This window comes from Taeniopygia guttata, chromosome 3 (genome assembly GCF_048771995.1).
Source record: "Taeniopygia guttata chromosome 3, bTaeGut7.mat, whole genome shotgun sequence".
Lineage (NCBI taxonomy): Eukaryota > Metazoa > Chordata > Aves > Passeriformes > Estrildidae > Taeniopygia > Taeniopygia guttata.
In genome coordinates, this window is record NC_133027.1 from 37072929 (window position 1) to 37093493 (window position 20565).

Here is a 20565-nt window from a genome sequence, read left to right on the forward strand (position 1 = left end):
TTTTTGTGAGCACAGCTGCATGGATGTCAAATATGGAATGACACCGCTGCAAATACAGCCTGTTGAATTAGTATGGATGGTATGAATGGGGTCAGAGTTAGTTTCATACTGAACTGTGGCCTCCTGACAACAGCATGCCATGTTGTGTGTTACATGACATGCTGCTGTTGTGTCCATATAGCCAGCTGGCTTGCATTATAGTATGAATAATTGTGGCAGCAGCTGTCTGGCCACAGAAAGCAATGCACAGCTTTTCCAGGCATTGTCCTGGGGAAGGCTGTGAGAAGATCAGAGAAAAGAATGATAAACAGTTCTTATCTTTACTTGCTGCACCTGTTGTTGTGAACATGTGGAATGTGTTATGGAGATTTATTTAACAAAGGGTGGTTTCTTAATTGGCCAGTGGTGATGGTGTTTGGATTCAAGGGCCAGTTTGGCCCACTAGTTCGTGACTGTAAAGGTGATGGGTTTCTTAATAAGTACAGTATAATAGAGTGATTGATCAGCCTTCTGAGAATCATGGAGTCAATGCTAATTATTACCCGGCTGGGGATGCCATGTTATGACAAGTAATTGCTTCCATAACAGCAGAGATTTCCTTCCGTCCTCTATTCAGTGTCATGGATTCTGGGCAAGTGTTCCATATTCCTCTGATTGCTCTTGGGCTCTACAGACATTAGGAGAACTTTTTTCCCGAAGTTTGTTTTGTGATGTGTAGTAGAAGCCAGATGGATGTAGCTTGAAATCTGCACCCTTGGACTAAGCTCATAAATGCCTCTAAAATTCTTCCTACCCTTGTGTTCTTTGAGGCTGTTAGGAGTTTTCCAGATACTTTCTTCTGGTCTTACTCCTCCTGATGGAAGACAATTCCTCCTATATTGACATACTGATATGAGCATTTTTTTTAGAGTTTGAATTGCCCAAGGGCAGATTACCTGCAGTTATTTCTGCTGCTACACAGAGAATTTTCTTTATTCTCCTTTTAGTGTATTTGAGATATCTTTCCTACTGAGTTTTGAATCATCTCTGTTGGCAAACATGGAGCTGATGGTTGTTCTTACATGTAAATTAGTGTGACAATTTAGGTTGGAAGGGGTCTTAGAAAATCTCTAGTCTGAACTCCTCAAAGCAGCATCATCTGTGAGGTCAGACTAGGTAGGTGAGGGTTTTAGCTAGTCAGGATTTTATTTCTTAGGTGTTTTCAAACCCTACTGTAGCAAATCTGATCCATGGCAGAGTATGTGGGAAGCCTGTGGCTTACTAGTTTGGGCTTTTATTCTAGGGGTTCTGGTAGTGTGCTAAGGAAGCCTAGCAGGACATCCTCCAAAGGTTTTGCCAGGGCACTGCTACCTGGTGACTTGTTGGCAGGCCTTGTGCTTGCGCTGGTGTTTTCCTGGTTCTCTGCCTGCGGTGTTCAGAAGAGGATTTACCCTCCAAGGCACTTCGTTGTAGAGCACTCTTGGCCTTTGTATGTCCATCATAAACTGTGCTGTGGTTGTGGCTGCACCATCTGTCATCTGGTTATGACATCCTTTCATGCTTCTCACAACTGAAAAGCTGACCAGAAGTGTGGCAGGAACTACTCTTTTTTTTTTCGAAGGTGAATTTTGGACACTTTTTTTGTTTCAGTATTGCAGTGTACCCCAGTTTTGACCCCTGCTGTCAGAAGTGGCCTTACAGATGTTCTTATGATAAATCTCATCAAGGGCTTACGGAAACATTCCTCTGCTATGAGGCGAGAATTCGTTCTACCAGGATCTGGGATAGAAACTAAAAAGCAAAGTGCAGGGCTAAAGTACAGTAATTTTTGCTCTAATATGAAGATAATGGTTTTTAGACCACATAACAAATAGCCATGACAAAACCTGGTGTCATGGCAGTAACTGAACTTCCAGTTCCCATAACTTTTCCAGAATGAGAATACCATGGAGGTGACATGATCATTTGAGATGCAGAGCAGACTGGTGAACTTTCTGGAACATTATTAAAACAATGCCAGTAACAAAGTTGTTTTGACAAGAAAAAACTGATGTATTATAAGAAAGCTAGGTAAATGTGTAATGCTATGGCAGATTGAATGCCATTGTCACAAGTTCACAATGGAAGAAATAATATGTACTACAATGGAGGAAATAATACATACTGTAATCATGCATATTAAGAACCGAGGTTCTTGTTAGGTCAGCTTAGCAAAAACAATAGTGATCACAGTAAGTTTAGGGTTTGATGGAATCTGAAACAGAAGCTCAGAGGATTGTTAAAGGATCTATGGCAATACAGGAGTTGTTACAATCGTGTTATAATGCTCATGGTATAAATTCTTTCAAAAATGTCATGTTACAACTTGTTCTGAGTTGAATAGGATTTATCAGGTGGGAATTCAGAGCTGCACAATCAGCATCAGAAAGGCCAGAAGAATATTCCTCAATAAGTGAAGGATGAAAATACTAAAATTACTTTGTGTACAGTTTTATCGGTTATTTAGGAGACCAACAGAAGCTCTGCTGTATTATGGAAATGGAGTTCAGGCTATTGAGCAGGCATCATGTGCAATCTCCTGGAGATGTGACTGTCACTCTTTGATAGTGGCCTCTTCAGTGCTGCTAGAGATGCTTTGCTCAAAATCAATTCACAGCTGTGTGTGACACTTTTTGTTGCTAATAAATCTTGATGATGATTTTGTTTGGAACAAGGGTTTAATCTTGTTTCTAACATGTATGGTCTAGAGTATATACTGATATCCTGAACTTCAGAGTACAGGAGGGTTTTTTATCTGTTCTAGCATAAGGCATATCTTGATTTAGGGACAGATTTTCCAAGACACACAGACAAAAAAAAAAAAAAAGAAACACAAAGTGCTACTGGCATATATTTGCCTTTAAAAGTTTTATCTTGCCCCATTTTCTCTCACCTTTTTGTATGTTCCCTTTTATACAGATTGTTGTGTAAAAATCGTCCTGAATGTCAAAAGACAGCGTAGCAAACATAGGAGTCAAGTGGTTTAGTATTTTTTCCATATTTAATGGTTTCCTTTAATGCTGTTTTTACATCTTCCATCCCGAATTAGATTCAGAGGAGTGGAATATTTGTTCTCATTTAGATCTCTGAGAAAAGTGTTTACAGGTGTTTTGTAAGGTGAGAAGGAAGAATAGGAATTTCCATTAACATTGTTCCAGAAACTAATTCTATTGTTTTTTCTGCCTGTCATTGAGGCTTTGTCAGTGTGTTGTTTTTTTCTTCTTCTTTAAAGCCTGTAGTGTGACAGCACAGTTAAGCTCACTTGCTTTTCAAATTATTCTTGAAGCACTTGACCAGAAGTTCCAAGATGAGAAATGTCTGTTTGCCACATAATTAATAAGTTAGTGTGGTTTATAGATCACAGGAAAATTTAAAACCCTGGAGTTCAAGGGTTAAAGATTATACAGGAAAGGAGTAGAAATAGGACAATGCAGTGATGTTTTCACATTTTTATAGATCAATTCTCTCTGTGTATGTTTGCAGCAAATACAGGAAGACTTGAATAAGCAGTTGCTTGACAATCTGGTGAGTTTTTTGAGCCGGTCTCATTCTGACTTTCAAGAGAAGACAACAGAATGGACTTGCAGGATGAAGTTCAGAGAAATCCCTACTGCAGCTCTTGTCTTAGGTAATTTTTTTAAGATATTTTTTGTAATGTACATCTGATTAAAACTCACAGACACATCAAAGAAACTTACCGAGTCCCAGCAATTACTGTGAGCAATATCAGCCTCAAATATGTCAACAGAAGAGATTGGGTGGAGAGAAGGAAGTCAGATAAAACCTCCTTTCCCTTTTGTTTATGTTGCTTAATAGTCCAGTAAGTCAACAATTCCCCTACAGGTCTCTCTTAAGCAGTGGTAGCGATTTGAGGTTTTTTTGTTTGAGGCACTGGAGATAACTTTTATTACATCCCTGTTTCTGCCACCAGCATGTTTGATGGTTTCTACAATTTAACCATGGAAATTATATAGCTTCTGTATTCTGATATATGTTCTTGCAGTGCATCGTTGCATGTAGGAAAGTAGTGTCTTTATCTTTGGAAAAGAGCACAGAGGTTTGTACCTATAAATCCTAAACCTAATTCAAGGCAAGTTGATTACATTTTCAGTGAATTATTTCAGGGAAATTAAAACCAGGCCTGTGCTTCAAACTTACCATGAAGGCACTAACAAAGAGTGAGAAGTACCCTTTTGTAGGTAATAGAAAGTGAAAAACTACCGCTTCAAATATTTCTTTGGACAAAGTCTGAATTGCCTCCTGGAGGGGCTTGTTCTTTTTTCTTCTGTTGTTTAAAGGTATTAACAAAGGCAGTAAATACTAAGTAGTTCATAGTGAATTCAGACTAAGTTTCACAGCAATTTACAGTAATTTTCCTCTTTACATGAGCCATGAGAGGATCCAGGTATGGATGCAGTATTCTTCTAGAGAAGGTGAATTTAACTTCTTGATTGCAGGCCTTACATGGCTGTGAATGGCTTCTGAGGGATGTTAAAAATAACAGTCCTGCCTCTTGAAGGTTTGCACCCTTGGAAAACTTTCTTTTAAAAACCCCACCAAGCTATATGATGACATGTATTTACAGTGACTCCCTGTTTCTCTTAATCAGGGACTGTCAACATGTATGTCTAATCTTGTGCTAGTTTTTCATCTTTCCTCACAGCTGATGTGATGCTTTTTATTCTTTCCTTAAATATTTGAGGTATCTTGGTTTTTGTCTGTTGTTCAGTTTATTGTCCAATCACTGTGCTCACAAATCATGGGGAAAATGCCCTTAAAATTTTGTCCTTTTTTTTTTTTCCTAGGTGTAAATGTTACAGATCATGACTTGACTTTCAGAGGTCTCTCGGATGTCCTTCAGGATAACATTACTCCTTATGTAGCCTTGCTGGAAGCCAAAGATTGCCCAGGTAAATACTGCAATAGTATAGGTACTTCTTTTGAAGAAGGTAGCAATCAACTAGGAATTCTAGCTTTTGTCTCTAAATGCAAGATTAATGGACAAAGGGGTCTTGAAGATTTTCCAAAGATTTGCTCCAACCTATGTAAGCAGAGCAGTAATGCCTACTGTATTTTCAGAGGTATACAATTCCATTTAAAACACTGAAGATTGAAATGCTTCTTAGCTGTAACATAACAGTTAAGAATATGCTGCTTAATGTATTGCATGTTGATGTTGCAGGTTGGTTTTCTTCTTGTTTAATTGGACAGTGTATGTCTGCATTCCACTTTCTAAATGCTTACAGTCACATTATTTAGTGAGATAATGGGCAGAATAAAATTGTCCCTTGCTCCTTTTTTATTTTTTAAGTAAAAAGATTAAAATCACATGTGGCAGCATCCTCAGTTCTGGGGAGTAGCTGCCTTACTTATTTCTAGGTCACTCTTAAAAGCATATGCTGGAGCTCAGCTAAAGATGGAAGACCAACATCTTAACCTCAGTTGTTGCCATCTAGGCAAATTGCATGAGCAGCATGCATATTGTCAATGCTTTCAGGAGCACGAGATGTGCATTCTGGAGAGAGGAGAATAATTAGAAATGTGGAAAATAATGAGTAATAACTTTGAGTAGTTTTTTATAGTATGACATGGAGAAGTGTTGCCAGTTAACCAAATGTCTTTACCACGTTTCTAAAAATGTTTTGTGAAGGCATAAAAAATCTGATGCAGAAGCTGATGGGGCAGCTGATGAACTGCGATATAGATGTGGACTCAATGGATGATGAGGACTGTGTGCAGGTTTCACAGAATAGAATACGCTGTTCAATGCCTTCTCTTATCAGCTGGTATGACAGTGTAACAAAGGTATGTTGTTGGTGCTTTTTATCCCCAGTTTATCAAAATGCCTGACCTTTGAAACAGAAATTTAATAACTCAGCTTTGTGTTTAAAACAGAAATTTAATAACTCTGCTTTCTGTGAGAAAATGCCAAAGGTTAATTTTTTTAAAATAACATGATACTGAGACTATTTGAATATAATATGTGACACATAGAACAAATGTGGAGCTAGTTACTGATTTTGTATGAATGTCAGAATTCTGAAACACAAGCAAGAGGTACTATTTTATCATATGTTTAATTGGGAACTGGAAGCTTAAGATGCAGTATCAGCTTCATGCCAGATGCTTTTCTCCCAGGAGTGCTGAGATAGTTTGTTTATTAAAACAAAAGTTTACAGAAGAACAGCCATCCAGGGCAAAGGTACTGTATTAGTGCTAATGGGCCATGATGTCATCTGCAGCCCACACTACATTGGCAAGCAATAAGGAAATAACTTTCAAAATGTTTTTGTATCTTCGTGTTTGCTAAAGCTATTGAAGTTTTAAGTTTTGTTTCTGTCATGAATACAAGTTACAGCTGATTTTCTGATGACTTTATCAGAGCAGTGTGGTAAACTAAAGTGTATTGAGTGCATGCGCTTTTTATTACTGGGTAAAGATACAGAAAATAAGCAATGTCTGTGTACACAATTCAAATCTCCCTCATTCCCAACAGAACTCCACCAGTTCTGTCTCTCAGAGCTATTCTTGTCATTGTTGGACTGTGTGTTTAAAATCTCTTTATTCTTTGTACTTCATGCTGTGCCAAACAGAAGGAAGAAAAATGGCGGTTCTAGGTGCTAATAATAAATAGAGCTCAATAAATAAAAAGTCAATCATGTCAATTTGGAGTATTATTATATAGATATGATTCAGTCTTTTTTATTTTGCTGGCTTCTGTGTATTAATGTTTAATTAATGGCTTTAAAGAAAACAGATTCTGAAACTCCAAGCAAAAAAAGAAATTCCTCCTCTAGACACTGGCGGTCTCCTCCAGTTGTAGTCATATTCAAAGACATGGAAAGTTTCACCACAAAAGTTCTTCAAGACTTCATAGTAATCAGCAGGTAATGTGATTTGAACTTTAGTTCTTCCATTCATTTACCCATTTTCTATTTGCAGCTGTTTTGAAATTTAACAGTGAGGCCAGTTTGATTCCAGCATTGGAATCAAATATTGGTGCTGCTTCTTTGAAGCAGTGATTGAGCAAAAAACTACTTGCTAGATTTTAGAGGTAAATTATCCTAAAGCTAAACTTGAGACTGTGAACCAGATTGCCTAAGGGCCAGGTTGAGATAAGGAGGGGCTAGTTTAATTCTTCACATAGTAGGGTTTACTGGTACTAGTTGTTGCAGAATTTCTGAACGTGAAACTAAATTTTTAAGATGTCTAGATCTTTTAAAATTGTTTGCAGAGAGTATTTTTGTTTGACTACTGAGGTAATGCTGCTGCTTAAAGGTCACTAGCTTACTAATAAGGGTGTATATAAAACTTCCCCAGCTGGCCAGGATCTGTAATCAGCAGCTGACTACTTCAGGTGCTCCTGTACTTCTGTTCTTCTTTAATGTAATCTGTCTTCCTTAATGTAATTCTGTTTCTGTCATCCTTAATGTAATCTCAGGCATGCTAATCAAAACCTCATGCTGCTCTCCAAAAAAATGATCATGCACTTAAGTCCCCAGGTTGGAGCTGATAGAATTGAGGCTGCAATTCCTCAGTAATTCACTTGTTGTGCCACCAGCAAGAAATTGTATAGCTTGTGTTATTGTCTTCATCTCAGTCTTAAACATGTTTAATAATAAAGGTGAAGTGGATAAATGTGAGAGGTTCCTCTGATTTGTTAATCACAAGTTCTGATTCCATTTTAAGATTATCTAAGGTTATCAACAGTGGACAGTAATATATGAAGTTTATTGGTTTTATGTTTGTCATCAGCAATTTTTTTTGAGGAATTAGAGAAACAGAGTAATTGTGGGATAACAATTAAAATCCAAAGTCAAAAAGTTGCTGTGCCAAAAACAAAGGAAAGGAATAAATCCACAATTTTAACTTAGAAGGTATTTAAGATAGCATATTTTGTACATCCTTGAAACTATTAAAAATGGAAAATAATGATGACACGATACTGAAAACACTGTATTTTGTATAAATTGTATACTGTCCTCAAGGAGTACACATTCAGCCCTGATTTTCAGTTCTAAAGCAAATACTAAAAAATTATCTGAAGAGGAAGATTGAACTGGAGAAGTTGGGGTTTTTAAAAAGTGTGATTGGAACAGAGACATTGGAGATGTTTCATATTTATTTTAAATTTATTAAATTGTGTAAATCTTGTAAATTTTCTTGGCTGATACCTATTAAATGTATTTTCTTTCTTTTTCTTTGTATCTTTGTAAAAGTTCTATTATAAGAATCAGTTCTCTGAATATAACTTTTTGGGAAGGTAGGATCAACACAAAACTAACTGAAATGATGCTTTTTGTGCCACTTTCTGAAATTTGAATCTGAAAATGGAATTTCATTTTCTTATCTACTTTAGGGATTTAAGTAGCATCCTTGCTTTTTGAATTTTATTCCACACCAATTCCTCTTTTGGTTTACTGGCAGCAGATCTTTTAATTTACACCTTTCTGCATTCAAACTCAGTGCTGTAGTAGGAATATAATGCATTTGTTACACAAGCTTCTATATAAACTTTTTTTTTTTCCTCTTCCCCCATTATCCAGTCAACATATCCATGAATTACCTCTAGTGCTGATTTTTGGAATTGCTACATCACCAATGATTATCCACAGACTACTTCCTCACTCAGTTTCCTCTCTGCTGTGCATAGAGCTTTTCCAGTCCCTGTCCTGTAAGGAGCACTTGTCTACTATAATTGATAAGGTAATTCCCTCTCTAAATAGAAGTTAGGAGTATGTGTGTGTTGAAGCACAGTTTACATGTGTGGCCTTTAAATGGAGGTTTGTCTGAAGGTTTTGGAAAGGACTCTCTTCCTGAGAGCTGTGGATTTTAGGTATTTCTACTTGCAGCTGCGGAGTAGTGCAATACTGAAAGCTCCCTTCTCATACTGAGACACATACACACACCTGCTTTCATCTTTCATTTGCATTGCCTTGTGCAATTACACTTCGATATTCACACTTCATTAAAGATGAGCTGTGATTTCAGTTTTACTTAGTTCCAGAAAAAGATAGCTTTGAAACTTAGCTAAAATTCTGAAAAATAAAGTTCAGCCTGAGTTTTGCCACCTGTCAGACATTAGTTGACTTAGCCATATGTTCACACCATGTATAAATGTTGTGCCTGTGGATTCTTGGTAGACCACAGGATTTCCAAAATCTCTGTTGCACATGCTGAAAGTAGTGGTATCATTGTTTATTACAGCAGTCTCAGTTCAATTTGTAATTTTACAAAAATAGCATTAAGCAGAATTAACTTAAAATGTTGTATTAGTGAAAGATACTTACAAAAATGTGGTAAAATAATAAACTGAAAATCAATCTTTGCATGGATATTTTAGTAGAAATACTGTTTTTAGAAGCTGGCAGTGTATTTAGTATCTCATTTAGTTGAATGTTAACACACACTAAGAGTTGTATCAAGTTTTATATATAAGTTTTACTGATTTGAATTCAGGAGAGAATTTCTTCTATGGCTGCTTTTAATTTTTGTCTCCCTTGTAGTTGCTTCTGACATCTCGGTTTCCCTTTAAACTGGGAGAAAAAGTTCTGCAGGTTCTCATCAACATATTCCTGTACCATGATTTTTCTGTCCAGAATTTTATCAAAGGATTTCAGGTAGGCAATAATAACAAGAATTCAAATAATGATTGTGAAAACAAAGGGTAATTACTAGGCACTGAAAGATTCCTTATGTCCTACTACTGCTGAATTGTATGAAAAAATATCCTTTGGAAACAGTTTGAATCTGTAAACAGATGGATATTTTAAAGTCTTTACTGATAAGGATTTAAGGGCAAACTTGAAGGACCTGTATGAAGAAACAAATAAAAGCTTGCTCTGCCACAAAACCCACAATATTTTAGGGTTATGTTTAAAAGGGTGACCTGGCTTAGTGGGCAGAAAGCTGTATTTTGCTATAGATTAATTTGTAGCTTTCTAGCACCGATGGCAGAACTCCCCATTTCTGATCATCTGTACCAGCTCCTTGGTCTCTGGTTTGTCTTGGTGTGAGTAGGCTACAGCAGTGTTTCTTCCCCACTTGAACTCCTCTGGCACAATTTCTGGATGCACATTTCCTGCCTTTTCAGGGAAATAGGAGCATGAGAGTCATTTACTTGGTGCCTAAGAGGAGGTAATACTTGTGCTCCAAGCAGTTGTGTAGCAACGTGGGAGTTATATTTACTTTCTCTCAGGAGACAAAGTGGAAGAGCTCAGGGGGTTTCCAAAAAGAGTCTCTACAGAGATATTTAAGTTTTTATTGTCTTATATAGTTCTTCATGTCTAGATGTATTTCTGTGTCTAGGTCTCCTTGTAGCTTTTGTGGATTGCAGACAAGAGTTCTCTGAAGAATTTGTAGGCCCTGTAATCTCTTTGAATGCAGGATTGTGAAATGGTTTCTTTCTTACTTAGTTCCATGTGTGAGCCTGCTAGTAAAATATGCCCTTTTAATGTCATATACATTTAGAATTTCTTTGATTTTTTTGATATATAAGATTCAATGATTGCGTGTGGCCAGGAGAAACATCCTGGCCATAGTACCTCTTCCTGAAGACAGACCTTTGTGGGCTTTCATAGGTTTCAGCTCTTCTTATTTGAAAGAGTCATCAAAGTTTAGTACTTCTCCATTGGCCTGACATGCAAATGCAAGTTTTAGACCTGACAGTGTATGGCTGTGTCCATGTGTGTTAAAAGAATTCAAGGATGAAGCAATTTCAGATCAGATTTTCAAAGTGATAAAAACAAGAAATCAGCATCATATTATTACATCTAGTTGTGGTGTTACATAAGAGGAGGAAAAATCTGAGGTACTGAAAATGAATAGCACATAGAGCAAAGAAGGTAATTATGTGACTGTGTACATATGTATAATCAATGTCCTGTAGTGACTTATGGAATATTTATGAATTGTAATTAATTTTTTTTAAGGAGTACCATTGCTCTATTGTAGTATATGCAGTGTAGTTGTAAGAAAGTATTAAAAGGTAGATATAGCAGGGAGATTTAAGTTCTTTAGCATCCCTAGTTCTTGGTTTGTTTTTCAGCTCTGTATTGTGGAGCACTTCTATTCCCAGCCTCTCAGTGTACTCTGTTGCCACCTGGTAGACATTAAGAAGAGAGTTTATTCTTTGTCACATGATCAGTGTGAAAACATTCGGAGGCTGCCTTCTTTTAGAAGGTAAGGGTGGAAATACATTTCTTGGACAATCATGTATTGATTTGCTTTAAAAATATTAAAAGAATCTATAAATGTGGTTCTGTGACCACTGTAGCTCATTTGTGCACATTACTGTAGCAAAGGTAAATTGATCAGAGGACATTTCTAAATAATTTCAGGAAGCCTTAATGTTCTAGTCTAGAGAGTACAGCTTCTGTGATGTGTAATCATGTGAATTTACGTTTTTTTTCTTCTCGTTCTAAATACAGAAACAAGTTATTCTGACAAATAACCGTAAATCACTTTTGAACTTGTTAAGCTGATTTGCAGCATAATCTCTAGGGTTTTGGAGTGGCCTTTCAATTTGTTGGATTTGACTGTCCTTTTTGAATCTTTCCAAAGAAAGATACATATTTCTTATAGCAGCATAAGCATTTTAAATGTTTCTAACCATAGGATCTTCCGTTACATTGTAATTTTATGCTGGTTTTATTTTTTTTCCTGCCATAAGGTATGTGGAAAAGCAAGAGTCAGGGAAACAGATTGAACTGCTGACAAATGACAGCTTCTTAAAGGTAAAATTTTAAGAATGTTTTTGAAGAACATAAATAACTTCCCAATATATCACTTTGTGGAGAATAATAAAATAAAAGACCAAGATGTATCGTTCTATATAATATCTTTCATACAGAACATACTGTGCTTTGTGACCAGTAATGAGGAATTAGGATTGGCAGGTCAAAATTCCAAATCTCTAGGGTTGCCAGGTCAGCCTTTATATGAAGCTTCACAACTTTCTTACATCAACTTTTAGCTATGTCTAGAAATAAAACTGCTTAAAAAGAAGGATACAAGGTTTATTTATGGCCAGGTCTTTTCATGCTTGCCCAGACTGACTTTCTTGGAAGGTCAGTTAAGTGTTTGAAGAATGTGTAAGTTATCTTGGAGGTTATTTCATAAGCTTTTAATCCTTCATAGCCTCTGCATAGTTTCTGATTGAACTCAGTAGGGCAGAGTCTGTGTCCCAAGACGCACATTCACCCTACACCTCATTCAGGATTAAAACTAATTTGTTACATGTTTATCTGAAGCTTTGCCAACTGGTTGAAGTCAGACTACTACTATTGTGAGGTGTTTAGGAATTCAGCAACAAAAATCTGTTGGTTATTTTCACCATCTGAGCCACTCCCGGTAGAAGCATTGCTGAAGGTAAAGGGTTTCTCCTGACTCTTCATTTCAAGTATTTGTAACCTGTCAGGCAAATGGTACTTTCCTGGTGTGTAAGGCCTTTTCAAGTGTGAAGAACAATGGTAGTGGCTGGAGGGGAGGTTAGGAGCAAGCAATATGATAAGTACACTTATAGTATTCAAGATGAGATATGATTTTCCATCATTTTATGATCCATTGTCTTCATTGGCAAAAATAACTTAAGCTACAACTGTTCCCCTGCCCTTTATTCACACCTGCTTTGAAAGTTGAATAATCATCAGCTTAAACTTTATATGTTTTCAACCTTACATGTTTAATAATAGACCCCTTATTTCACAAGTCTCAACTTTTAACTTTGGGAAGGAAGTTGGAATTCTCATACTTAGGTGCATATGATGCTTCTCACAGATTTTAATTGAAGACATTTGTTCTAATCTCCTCAATAGAGGTGGGACCATTACTGCCCTGCCAAACTGGCAGAATATTCTGCCTGGGGAAAAAAGGTCCTACTGCTGCATTAATGAGGTGCTGTTTATTCTGATGTCATGCTAATCTAGTGTCATGGCCAGCTTTGGAAACACTTTCAAAGTCACTATAGTAATCTTTCATATGAACTTGATATTTCAGCACCAAGTCACTTTGGTCTTCCAGCTTGGCCCCTGCATCTGCAATACACTTTATCAGCCTCATTTATATTCATTGTTGTTACCACTTTTTAAATAAGTATGGGAAGAGTTTCACTTATTTAAAATTATCAGTTTTAAAAGCAATTTTACATCATAATTATGAACAAATCTGTCTGAAATGTTCCATGGCAAATTTAATTTGAAACTATGTAAATGTGGCAATCTTTTTATCTCTGTTCTGGAAAGAATATTTCATAGTCTTCTAATGACATTTTCAAACTCTTCTAAAATAGATTATGCCTTTTAACTTCATTATTTGGCAAAATACATTGCCATTTACTTATATTAACTATATTTGTCTTGAGCTAGGACCAAAATGAGGGACATACAGATGTGTTAATGCTTGGGGTTTGGAGAAATAAGGTTGATGAAGCAGCATTTTCTTAGCTTATTTTGTGGTCGGAATAATTTATTTTCTTAATGGTCCTACTTAAAATTATAATACAGAGTTGTTAATGTCTACCTTAAGGTTTTAGAGGTTGCCTTAACAGTTTTTACATCAGTGACTCTTAAATTTCCATATATAAAAATTCTATGGGGAGAAAGAGTGTTAATGTTTTTAATAATTTTAAACTCTTTTTAACATTATAAAGCTCTCTGTAGCACTGTCTTTGTTACTTTCAGTCTTTGCAATATGATACCTTTTCTTTCCATACATTTGTACTTCCTTATATTGACTGTAGACAAGGTTTTACTTTTCATTTATCTTTAATACCCTTTGTTTCACTTTCATTCTAGAAAACTTCAGTAGCTTATTTAGTTTTTCTCTTTCCATTTGGAATAGTTTGCTCAGTTAGGCAAAAGAGCAGTTAAATATGTAGAGGATTCTGTGGGTTTTTCCTCTTTTTGACTGAAGACAGAGGAAAGATGTTTTGATTCACAGACTTAAATGTAATGACCACAAAGACTAAATGACTTCAGTACAGTTACCAGAATTTTTGAGTGTGGCTTTCCAGAAGCAATATATGCTTCCATGGCAGGCCAGTGATATTGTGGTGCCATCCAGAAAATTGAGTAGCAGCAGTCAATAATTTCTGTTTCTTAAATGTAATTTTTTATTTCTGTGGTTCTCAACACATGAATAAGCAAAAGTCAAATTAAAAGCACATAGGAAAATCAACTGAATATTTATTTGTTTTCTGTGAACTGGTCTTTTTATGCCTATGTAACTAGTGAAAAACAACAGCCACCCACAATATAAGAAATAATTTTTTAAATGCATTTATAGTATAAAAATGTACGTTTTTGAGTAAATGTAGCTATGTAACTTCTCATTGCCTGCTAAAGGAGTAGTGTATACTCTTGTTGTTGTGAGATGACATCTAAGTCTAAAGGCCTAGATATAGTTGAAAATAGTAGAATAATAATGCTAGTCAATAGCAAATCTCTACTGAGCTGGAGGAAGAAAGTAAAAGTAACAATATGCAACGAGAACACAGTGAACTGTTGAAATGCAGCTCATTTGCTTAGTGGTCTCAATTTAAGGTTGGTGATTTAAATCATAGCACACTACAATATCAAAACTCCAGACTAATTTTAAGTGCTTTATGGGAATTTTGAATGGATGTCAGAATTACTTTTAAAGTTATTCTATCGCTATAGGAAGAAACACAGAAGTTGCTGGAGGACTTGCATGTTTACCATGAAAATTATGTTTCAATTCTGAGATGTCTTCATGTTTTCACATCTTCTCTTCCAAAGTATCCTTTGGGCAAGCAGGTGATGTATATGTGGGTCTTGTTGCGTTGTTTTTATTGTGGTTTTGGTTTGGGGTTGGATTTTTTTTTGCCTCAAAGTATGACATCTAAAGAAATATTTACTTTTCATTTATTAATGTGCTGTTTTGCCTTCTGCTTCTTAAAATGGAGAGAGATACTTTCTTGCTATGGGTAGAGAACATGTGCTTTCTTTACTGGCATGGGTGATACCTTGACTGTCAGCAGAAAGGAGTTTCCAGGAGGAGACAGTTGCACAGATCAGCAAAAAGATCTTCACATTGACTTCCTCACATCTGAGATTATCTGCATGCATTGCAGAGAGTGTACACTCATCTACCACCTATTACATCACTAGTCAAATTCAGATGAAGAGACTGAGTTTTTAGCAACCTTCTTTACAGAAAAAAGTAACTGTAGGAGGAAGAGTGATAGACTCTGTTAATAGTCCTATTGCTCTGATGGCATTTAACCCACTTTCTCATGCTAAGCAATTTCTTCCACTAGAACAGTTATATATTCTGTGCATGTGCACTTGTCTCTCAGTTCTGAATGTATTCCATACTATTACTAGAATCTGTCATTGACTACAAAGGCAGCATGAACTGTGCCAGTGTTTGAATAAAAGGATGTTTTAGCTGGGGCATTTGATTGGAGTTCCTTTCTGTTCGCTGCAGTTGTCTTCACCTGAATATTAGTGGTTTAGAGCCTGGTGCAGAGCAAGTCTCCAGCAGAAGCTTAGTTCTGGAAGATACTAAGAGTTCTCATTCCTTTTGCAATCATTCTGCATCTTTGGAAAACAGGCTCTAAAGGAATTGCATATTGCTTGTTGTAAGATTCCCATATTACTTTATAAAACACTTTATCTTTCTTCACCTTCTGCATAACAGATCAGGGAGTTGCACTGTGCTTGTTTGGAAAACCGAGTGTGGGAGACAGAGGAGTATGAGTCATCTCTTCAACTAGCAAGGTGACTTTTTCCCATTTTGTTTTAATACCACTGTACACTGTATGGAAAGTATAAGTCATCAGTTATTCTGGAACTTAAAGCTGAGGATATTACCTGTTCACAGCTAGTTTTAGGGTTGTTTGCAAGTGTAATTGGCTGCTGTTTTCAGTTTGGTTTTCTCCTGATTTCTGTGAAATTCAGCCAGGTTCTAATATCTCATATGCCCTGAGTAATTTTGCTGACACCACTGAGATTACTTTGTGTGAATGAGAATGAGCTGGGCTTTGTCTTTTAAAGTATGATTGTGGTAGATATTCTCAATCAAATGATTTGTCTTAAATTTTAGTCTGTTGTGAAAATTAGAATCTCTTCCAAATGAATAGTAGCTAAGGCCTTTCTTTTTTATTTTACTGCTTTCCTTCTCTTCCTAATTTGCCTTAACAGTTTTTACAGGGACTGAGTTAATTTTTTCTGATACTATGAGCGTAGGACTTCAGGAGAGGCTGTACTTGTGTTGTCTGTCAGTGTTTAAAATGCCAAAGTTGCCAAAGCCAGTCTTCTTGACAGAAAACCTTTCAATTGCAGTGTTGTAGCTAAAGACTTCTAAATGTGCTTTCAACAGACATGTGGCAGTGTCTGTCTCCTGATAGCTGCACTCATTCAAACTATCCCTTGGCTTTGTCACACAGCCCCATAACTGTGACTGCCTCTCCCAGACCTCCTGAGCTGCTCAGGTTTGATGTGTCTGGCAGTCAAACTGCACAGAAAAACCATACCAGTGGTGGATGGAGGGTAGCCTTCTGGGCTGATACACACACACAAGGAAACACACTCTTCAAACTGTACCTTTGCCATGCTGAGTGGTTTTTGCACATAGCCACTTTTGTGTGTTCTTTACCCTTATCCCATTGAAAAGATTACATGCTTGAGTTGTCATTTCTGCAGTCTTTCCTTTGTGCTCCTTCTCTGATTCTCCTGAATCTTGATACCACTCAGTCACCTCTCGGCTCTTGCCCACAAATGTGTCATTCTGCTTTCTCCATTGTCTGTCTGTAATCTCTTAATAACTCGTGGCCTTTTTTCCCCCTCTTCTTCTCCTTTGTTTAATGTGCTTTCATCCTCTCTGAATTCATCTCTCTCTTCTCCTATCTCAAAGTTGGTGCTGCCATCAGATTCTGGCTTGCTCCCCTTTTATTCTTCTCTGTTCATCTCCCTCCTGTTGTTCTGGTCCTGGCTCCCACTGTGGGAGCCTCAGATAGAAATGCAGTGATCATGGTTGCTGCTTTCATAGATGGTGATTCTATGATTTTTTTTTTTTTAATTCAGAAATTGTCATTTTCAGCTTCTAACTTCTGTTTGCCTTTTTACAAATAATTCCTCTTGTCTCTGCTTTTTTTATATAGAATCTTGCTATTATCTTTTAGAAGAAAATGATAAAATGTGGTCTTTCCCCTTCTACTCACAGGTTTTTTTTTCCCCATTTTGTTCAGGTTTAAAAGTTACTCCCTGTTCCTTAATATCTCTGCCTTCCTAGGAATCACATCACCTGTTGATAGCCTTATGTTCACCCTTCCCCATCTCTTACTTCTTTTCAGTGTTTTTCTGGAATCCATTTTTTTTTCCTTGTATTTAGAAAGTAAAAAATAGAGAAGCTTTAGATCAACTTAATTCTCATTTTCTAACAAAATACCTCTTTTGCCTTTCATGAATTATGTTTGAATGTAAGGTTTTAAGTTTCTGAATTATGTTTCTTTTGTGATTGGCTTCTCTACTTCAGCCTTTCCCTGGACAGGCTTTCATGCCTTCTGCTAGAAGTGCTCTTCTCAAAGATGGTGTTTCGGTTAATCTAATTTGAGCAATCTAGACAGTAGTTACTCTACTTGACTTTTCCAGAGTCTAAAAGATGCCATAGGGTGACAGAGAATGTGTGAACTTTAGTTCATTTTGCATTAATTCCATCAGAAGAGAGATATCGAGAAAATTGGAGAGCCTCTCACTCAGTTGGTTATGTGGAGCTAACTGGCTGGGACATCTCATCAACCTTTTGAGTGGCAAAACTTCAAGGACTGTCTGCCCTATTGTCTTCTGTCTAAGTATTGTACTCTGGTTTTTGTCTGCTAGTTATGCATGGCTTTTCATCGCATGTTGTTTATCACAGTCCTGCCCTTCTGTGACTGGTGCTGACCAACATATTGCTCCTTCAGGTGATTTCCCTCTTCAGCATTCAGGAATTTGTGTGGAAACTCTTCATTTTAGCGTCTTTTCTTCTTTTGCATAGCTTGTCTGAATAATCAGAGTTAGATTTATTTACTGCCTTTTGGTAATCTGAGATCTTCCTTCCTGCTTTAAGCCTGACTCCTCACCAAATTAAAATCAACCCCATTGATACCTGGCATACCTTACAGTAATCTGTAAAAAGGTTGCTAAGGATCCTTAACTGTTTTCTCCTATGTGGTAACTGCCTTCTTGCCTTTTCTTTGGGCAATGTAATCCCGTTGTTGTAAATAAATTTTTCTAGAACTTGCAGTTTCCTTTTGAATAATACTAGGAAAATAAATTTGTTTCCCATTCGCAGATCTTCAGATCTACTTACCTTCTCTCCATATTGGGCGTTTAACTGTAGTGTTTTGTCTGGCCTGGAACAAGGCTATCTTGTTTACCCATTATAATACAAGATAGTTTCAAAATGTTTTGTGTGGTCAGGGTCACCCTTTCTGTTCTGATGCTTTTCTGTACAAAATAAGTGCGCCCGAAGGCAATACCTCACTTGCAAAAATCTGTAACCCTGAAGCAGATAAACTGAAGTTTTAAATTGTAACCTTTATAAGCATTTAGTATCCATTGCCAGTTAGAAACTAGAACTCAAATTGCAATTGTCCCTCTAGATATCCACAGAGCTTCCCCAGCCTCTTCTGAATTCTTCCTTAAATTTCTTAGTCACTTTTTAGGTAGTTGATATGGAAACCCACTGCTTGAGACACTGACCACCATCATTGCTTTGATATCTTTTAAATTAAGATATTGAGACTGGGGACTGCTCAGTGACATTTGGGAGAGGCCTAAGAACTAAATAGTAAGTAAATGCAGAGCTGGGCATTGGGCTAGGTCTCAAGAGATCGCTTCCAACTGGAATGGTTCTGAGATTCTAGTGATGGGTAGATTTACAGCAATTAAATACAGAAAAAAGCATACAGATTTCGTCTGAGTCATTCTGAATCACAGAGATTAATTTTGTGGATGTGTTTACATAGTGATTTTTTTTTTTTACCATTTCATGTACTGTTTTTGGAAATCAGTTCTGAACTGTATCATGATTGGGTTTTAAGTGTTGGGGGGGTTTTTTTATTTTGTTTTGATGTCTGACTCACAGTTTCAAAAATTGCAACTCCTGTGTCCAGCAAGTGTCTTTAGATAATCAGGAAAACTACTGTTCTTCAGGAAAATGTGAAGGACATCATCACCAAAACTAACTAGTTTGTTACTTTCTATTAATGACAGCAGGAAAAAAAGTTGACTTTGATGCAAGACTGAATGCTTGCAGTCCTGGAGATTTTTTCTTTTAAAAGGAGTTTTTCAGGTTTTTTTTTTTTAAACGAAGAATATTGAAAGCTATTTCATCATTCTGCATTTCAACTTCAGCCAACAATTATGTCTTTTAGGATGCTGAATAAGACTGATTTGGTAACCATGCTCCAACAATGTGTGGAAATTTTGATAGCATCTTCTGGAAAGGAGTTTGATAGGGCAATAGAAAAGTTGAAGGAGTTCTTGACTCAATTTCAGAATCTAGAAGGTGGGTGTATGCCATCATGTATTCTATTACAGATTATATAAAAGCTATTTTGTAATCGGACCATTTTCCCTGAGATAGCCTATCATTGTATTAAACCATCATATTTGCAGGATTTTTTTTAAATACATGCACAAATTAAGGAAATGTTTATATTCTCTACTGGTATGTGGTTTGTGTTTTTTATAATACAGAAGAGTGGTATAAGATAAGAAATTGGACAGATCAGCAAACATTACCCCCTAAACCTCTCATACGTGTATTTTGAGCACTTTAGCAGATGTTGCAGTTGCTAAAAACAAACTGTTTTTAAAGATAAATAGCATCAGACTTCCTTATGACATGGTATATAACCCAAATGTATGTAAGGTTCCTTCCTCTGCACGTTCAGAGCTAGGACCCCAAGTGCCAGTTGTCAGCTCTGCTGACAGGCTGTGACTTGTCAAGCCCCCAGATTTGATTGTTCATGGTATAGGACATATTTCAAATTTTAGCAAGGCAAATGGGTAGCAGCATTCTGTCTTTCTGAGGCAGGTTAACTGAAATTGCTGCATTTTTTCTTAAACACAAGTCTGATGTGTTCCAGCATTCTTCTGGAATAGGAATGTTGTTGCTTTCCCTGGATTATGGAGAAGCACTCCACAAAGATTGGCATTTGAAGATTAATTGGTTATCATCTGGTCTGTTTTATACATATTAATTAAACTCATTAATACTGTGGTTGCTGTACAGCATTTGGACAAGTAGGCAACAACCCCCAAATGCAGTCAATATTAATTAAAGTAGTCACATTACACTGTAGGATTAACTGGGGTTGTCCAAAAGAATCAAGTCTTGTCTGTACCATGTATTTTTTAATAGCTGTAGTAAAAGCAGAGCTGTGGTAGAGAAAATAGGTCATCACTTTGAAGAAGCTGTGTATGTCACTGCTGGTACCAGCACTGAGGAATCTGAACTATAATGGAAAACCAAAGGTTTGTCTAGTTTGGAAAAAAAAATAATTAAGGCAAAAGGCTTTTAAGTAGTTGGATTCTTACC

At 36.6% G+C, this 20565-nt stretch overlaps 1 protein-coding gene across 4 annotated transcripts in view; it reads left to right on the plus strand.

Annotated features, from left to right (window-relative positions):
• The window catches only part of ORC3 (origin recognition complex subunit 3), a 34898-nt gene that overhangs the window by 4846 nt on the left and 9487 nt on the right, over positions 1 to 20565 (plus strand). For all 4 annotated transcript variants that reach the window (XM_012572680.5, XM_002198178.6, XM_012572682.5 and 1 more), the window contains exons 4-14: positions 3502 to 3646; positions 4824 to 4928; positions 5669 to 5823; positions 6769 to 6905; positions 8565 to 8724; positions 9525 to 9638; positions 11066 to 11199; positions 11690 to 11753; positions 14676 to 14792; positions 15679 to 15758; positions 19397 to 19530. In XM_012572680.5, the coding sequence (XP_012428134.1) occupies positions 3502 to 3646; positions 4824 to 4928; positions 5669 to 5823; positions 6769 to 6905; positions 8565 to 8724; positions 9525 to 9638; positions 11066 to 11199; positions 11690 to 11753; positions 14676 to 14792; positions 15679 to 15758; positions 19397 to 19530 (1345 nt within the window). The remainder of the gene's footprint in view (positions 1 to 3501; positions 3647 to 4823; positions 4929 to 5668; positions 5824 to 6768; positions 6906 to 8564; positions 8725 to 9524; positions 9639 to 11065; positions 11200 to 11689; positions 11754 to 14675; positions 14793 to 15678; positions 15759 to 19396; positions 19531 to 20565) is intronic.